General features: G+C 31.6%; 2 protein-coding genes across 2 annotated transcripts; both read right to left on the reverse strand.

Moving 5' to 3' along the window:
- Positions 1–2911: 2911 nt before the first annotated feature.
- Positions 2912–4137, reverse strand: LOC145839262 (cytochrome c oxidase assembly protein COX18, mitochondrial-like). The gene has a single exon (XM_082946859.1). It carries the CDS (start codon positions 4135–4137, stop codon positions 3118–3120), a length of 1020 nt encoding a protein of 339 aa, XP_082802985.1. The 3' UTR covers positions 2912–3117.
- A 514-nt stretch (positions 4138–4651) lies between these two features.
- On the reverse strand, positions 4652–5704 carry LOC145837766 (stromal cell-derived factor 2-like). Its single transcript, XM_082945208.1, has one exon. The coding sequence runs from the start codon at positions 5690–5692 to the stop codon at positions 5048–5050; it is 645 nt and encodes a 214-aa protein (XP_082801334.1). The 5' UTR covers positions 5693–5704; the 3' UTR covers positions 4652–5047.
- Positions 5705–6000: the final 296 nt, after the last annotated feature.

A 6000-nucleotide genomic window follows, 5' to 3' on the forward strand; every position in this document is an offset into this window, starting at 1 on the left:
GAGTATATTGAAATGTGTGTTTAAAAAGTAAAATTAAAAAAAAAAAAACAACAGTATTTAAAACATACTTTTAAGATTTGGTGTGGGAGTTGTCTAATAAAAAACCTCGATATTTCTTTAAATATGATACTTCTTATGATACTTCATGTAAAATTAGACTTAGAATTTGTTTAAGTAGGTTGAAAAAAACAAATCTAGTAAGAGTTGTTATTAAAATATATATATGTTTATTTCAGTATTTAAAGTTTAATCCAATCGCTTTAATTTGTTTTTATTTTGTAGTATCTGATAAGTTTTATGTTTAATTTTTTTCAGTTAATTGAAACAAAAACGCTTAAATTATTTGGTCCTAGGACCTGGGGCACAAAGAACCTTACTGCTTTTAAGTCACACACCACGAGTACCTTTTTATGTCTAGCTTAGGACAGATACAGTCCTAGGTAGATACTTGTCCAGGACAGGACTAATGAAATAATCAATGTTCTTGAATTTAGGTGCAATAAAAGTTTATATATAAGGGTATTCACAAGTAAGAGTGTGTATACATAAATTTCTTCGTACAAGATGGCGTGTAATATCATAAAAGGTTTTTGTTCTGTAATAAAAATATTTAAGCTTCTTAGAATTTTTTTAACGAACAAAGAAACTTTTAAGTCTTGGAAAAGTCGAATATTTTAGAATTACTGTTTTAATTTAATGTTCAATGAATAACACAACCATTTTTTCTTAAAAAATATGATTTTTGTACATAAAATGCTGGTGTTTTTTAAATTGAAATGAAGTCTTAAAAACAAAACTTTTTTTGAAATTGTTACAATTACTGCTTTTTATTGAAGCATAATCTCTTTCTTATATTTTTTTAATTAATCAAAAGGTTTTCAAAAGTACACGTTTAAAATAAAAACTTGCTAGTATGATTTTGAAAATTGTTGTTAGTTTTACACTATAAATTAAAATTGGGTTAAGATTAAAATCCAATATAAAAAATTTATCTCTATTTTTCACATCAAACTAGATTTTTAAGACGACTAAAAGGTTTTCTAATAATCTTCCATTTCTTTAATCTTTAGTAAAGTTACTACCAGCAAAACAACTGTTGTTAGTAACTATGTTTAGTAATAACAGACCAAAAATCTGCATGCTGTGATTGGGCAAAAATTATTGGCTCGCGACATACTTTTTGGGTTAAAACAAATTGATGCAGAATAACAAATTTAAAATCTATCTTCAAAACTTATAAGTTTTTTTTTTCGCTTGTAAGTAACTTGCTGCATATTTTTGTTTAGATACGATTTAGATCACATTTTTGCAAGAGTGTAAACACTCTGGCCAGCAAAGGATTTCTTCCTTTTGCTGTGGCTAGATCCTAAAGAAGACTACTAGAACACTTTAGTCATATGAAAACTAATAAAATTCTAATTTTATACTTCTATGAATTCATATATCTTGAGAGAACTTTTATTGCTGTTAAGATATGAGAAATACAGTAAATTAAATTTGTATTCTATAGTTTGTTTTGCACTACAGTTTGTATTAACTCCTAGGATTAAAAGAGCGGTTTATTACTGCTTTTCTCTGTTATAGAAGTAAAAAATTACAACCACTTTCTTTATATTGCCCACTTTATTAAAGTCACAAGCTATAACAATTACACAAAACTTTAAAATAAATCAAAGAGTAAAAAGTATACATATTGAATAAACAAAAGTAGAAGTCATAATTGTTCAATTAAACTTAGAATTGCAGTGACTTCATCTGGTAGTTTTATAAGTTACTCAAACTTGCAGATAATTTAACTAAGACCTGTAAAATACCATATTTGAGTTAATAGGAAAACTTATTTTTTTTAATTATAGTTTTATAGCTTTGACAATGTTATTATTTCTGAAATTACACACTTATAGCTCACAAGATTTTAAAATCTTAATATTAAGGACTACTTTTAATAAACTTTTCAAGCCGTTTGAACCATTTATAAGTATAATGTATCCATTATCTAAAATTCTACAAGTAGATATATAAGTATAGTGTTTTGACGGAATTTGTTTTGTTATTCGTACGCTCATCACTGTTTACAAACTTAGTAGTAAACAGAAAAAATAACAAGATGTAAGCAAGAAACTGTAAGATAAACTTATTAATTTTTCGTTGTACAGTAATTATATGGTGTTTCCTGAATAGAATAATTAAATAATAAGTATACATTCTACAAGTATAAAAGGGTTGATCATGCCAATTCGATCATCAGACCACAAGTTTCAGTAGACTGAGACCGGTATCAGTCTACCGAAACTTGTGGTCTGATGATCGAATTGGCATGATCAACCCTTTTGTTAAATTTGAGCTTGTCTCACGGCAAACGAAAGTCCGGACTTCTGTTCTGCAGACTTTCGCCGATGTTTTTTGTTCTATAAGTATATAAAAGCTTTAAAACGTTTAAATGTTCTATTATCATTTTTGTATACAAGTTAAAACTATTATTTTAAAAGACTAAGTAGGTCTCACAACACACTTTAAAATAACTTACAATTAAATTTATTAGTTATGAAACTCTTCATTCCCTATTTATCAAAAAAAAATTAAATTGAACACGATTAACTGTAGTTAGTAAAATTAGTTCTTTTAATACACTATATTACAATTATACACATAAATAAAATAATAATTTTTTTCATGTGAATAACTTGAAATATATCTACAATTTTTTATTATAACTACAAACTTCTTTACTTACTACTTGTAGGTACAATTAAATAACATATTATTATTTCAGTAAAATAATAATTAAACATTCTCAGATTTTCAAGCATTATTTTTATAATTTTACAACACAATAAAACCATTTTTCACAACAATGAATCATTTCCTAAAAGAAGGTTTTTACATATAATATATGGTTGAGCCTATTTATTTCCTAATAAGATGTATGTTGGAAATTTTAAACCTTACACAACATATTTTGTCTAATAGCTTAACTTTGTTTAATTATTGTAAATTAGAGTGCAACTCTAGTGACATTTAATGACAAATTCTTTAGACTAAAACTTGCTATCAATACTGCAAAACACAGCTCGAAACGGTCCTATTAAATCACTACCAATTTAATTTATCAAGTTTTCATTCAGGGGATTTATTCTGAGGCGGAGGAGGACCTGGAACAATTTGGTATTTCCCCACGTCGAGAAACTTCCTAACCCCGTCAGTCTTCAACGCACTCGACTGAAAAACACCGAACAAACTGGAAGTGAACCAATACAGCACCACGCTTGCGGGCATCTTGCAAGCCACTGGCACCATCAGTACGCTCAGCGAAGTGAGAAAGTAGTATAAAGGCTTGCTTCGTTGCCTCAACCCGTACATGTTGATAACAAACAGGTTTGCAGTGCACGTTAATAATGGTAATAAAAAGTACGGGTCTGTGTGACACAAGTTTTGAAACCAGAACAAGCCTTCTGCACTCAACTGTGAGTGAATTTCCATCATTTTAGACGTTATTTCAGTATTTTTCATTATAGAAAGGGACATGTCTCTCAGCGCGAAAGACATTCCCACCCATAGTGGTATCTGCGCCCACGGGACCACATACCTCTTCCAAATAGGCGGAGGGTTCAGTTTTTCTTGCAGCTCCTTCCGGTGCCTCATAGTGTTCAACACAAACTGTCTCCTTCTGGTCCTGACGTCCCAGTTGTTCAGTTCTGCTTCTTTCTTGATTTCTTCCGCCAGCCTCATCTGCATCACCTGGCAAGCTTGGTTGAACGGAACGACTTTGGCTTGCTGCTTCAATGAATAACACTGCAGCGGTACTGTTATCAGCGACCTCATGGCGAAAGTGGACAGCGCTATCGTGGCCCACCACGGCAGGCCCGACAAGTCGTGGATTTGGACCAGCAAGTTTTCGGTGGCTTGGACGAACTTGCTGTCCACGAACCAGTTTATTATGCTTTCGTCCCACGAAGGCTCGTAATGCAGACCGTACTCTGGCAGGTTTTTTATCGAGTTGTGGTTGGTTGGTGATGTGTGGATGCTAGATGCTGGTTGGTTGAAGTTTGGAATAAAGTGATGTGATTGGCTGGTGTATGTAGGAAGGAGTTTTAGGGATGTACTGCATTTGTTTGGTAAATTTCGGAGTCTTAACATTTTGCATGGGATTAATATATTATCTGTTATAAAAAATAACCCTTTAAAACCGTTTTGGAGTCTACATTAATTCCAAATGCATTATTGGTCATTTAAACTAGTCTAAGAAACTTTTAAACCCCAGTAATCTTACTTTTATAAATAATATTTGTTTATACATCAAGTTGACTATCATTCATAAAATTTACACATAAAAGTAATAATAATACCATTTATTAAAATAATTATTTATTTCTCAAATAGATTAACTTAAACCTATAATTTAACCTTTTTGTACAAAATAAGTTATAATAACTATAACATTAGGTTTTTTGTATAACGTTTAATAAATAATAAAAAAGAATGTCAAAACACCAAATTAAAACTGCAAAAGCAATAAACTTATAAATTGCCAAAAGAATTTTTCGACTGCTATTCTAGTACATAACTTTTTATTTAGGAACAAGGAGCAAAAATTTATATAATCTAGAAAGTTTAAACAAAAATAAAAAACATCTAACAACAACAAAAATTTTTGTAACATAGAATAACATGGAATGAAAAAAACATATAAAAATTGTACTAAAAAAAGGCATGCATAAATAATACTATGCAATCATTAACAGATTATAGACAAGTTTTGAATAAATATTGGTTTTTGTTACTAACAGAGGGATTTTTTCTATCAACTTGTTTTAATTAAGGGTAACAAAAAAGCATTAGTAAAACTAAAGTAAACTAAATAGTGAACATAAAGTTAAAAATGAAGAATTAATAATATAAAACATATATTTTTAAACTTATGGTATGTGTAAGGCAGAACTGTTTAATTAACATTAAAAAACCGAACCCATTGAAAAATTATTTATGGTTGTGATATTTAACTATTATTTTTCACCAAAATCAAATTAATATAAAAGTGTCCCATAGTTTATTCAGAAGGTTTGATGTAGACGCCTTCCATGGTCTTCCACCTTGCATTGTTGTTCAGACTGCCCGAAGCGCACACCTCATGCTGACCACTGATGGGCCTCCCAAAAGTCTGATCCGACATGGACAGGTAGTTGCCGGTCTCAGTGTGCCTGAACGCCACGTACTGTCCCCTCAGCCACGAACCGGAACACTCCACGGTCCAGTTGTCCAGCTGGTCTCCCTCGCCGTCCGTGCCAAAGCAGGACACCTCAAGGGCGTTGTTGGAGATGGGAGCCCTGAAGTGGTGGGAATGGATGTTGGACTGGGTGTTGAGGTGGGTAAGGCGGACCTGGCTGCCACACTTTATGGGGGTTCCCCTCGGTAGAAACTCACCACCTTGTGGTGACCTTACCTGCCAGTATGAGTTTGAGTCCTCCATCTTTTTCATTCCAGTCACTGACTGCTGACCGCTTCCTGATCCGTACTTGACCTCGTGGCTGTGCAGTCTTGCCTTGTGGTGCTGCTTGTTGGCCAGTTTGATAACGGAGCCAATGGTGACGTAATCGTAGTCAAATGATTTTGAAACCCGGAAGTTGTCCATGAAGATCAATGAGAAGAAGGCAATCTTGAGGAAGAGGAAAAAAAGCTTCTTCATCGCATTCATACTTATATAAGTGAGTCTGAAATGTTGATAGACTCAAAACAACTTTTTTTAGTTTTTAATTAAAGAGTAATGATTAAAATTCTACTAATTTTAATGAATGTTATTAAAATGTATGCTTAATTGCATATATGTATAAAGTTTAATATTATTTACAGCTCTCTGTTAAAAAGATTAAGTTCTTGCAAAACTTGTAATTTTAAATTAGTTCTCATATCAGCCATTTTTTATAAAAACAATGTAGGAAACATTTATGTATACAAAACAGAGAAAAATGTCAAATATTTTTCAAAAACTTCAATGTTGTTTTT

The sequence above is a fragment of the Thalia democratica genome, chromosome 6 (genome assembly GCF_965202585.1).
Source record: "Thalia democratica chromosome 6, ktThaDemo2.hap1.1, whole genome shotgun sequence".
In the NCBI taxonomy this organism is placed as follows: domain Eukaryota; kingdom Metazoa; phylum Chordata; class Thaliacea; order Salpida; family Salpidae; genus Thalia; species Thalia democratica.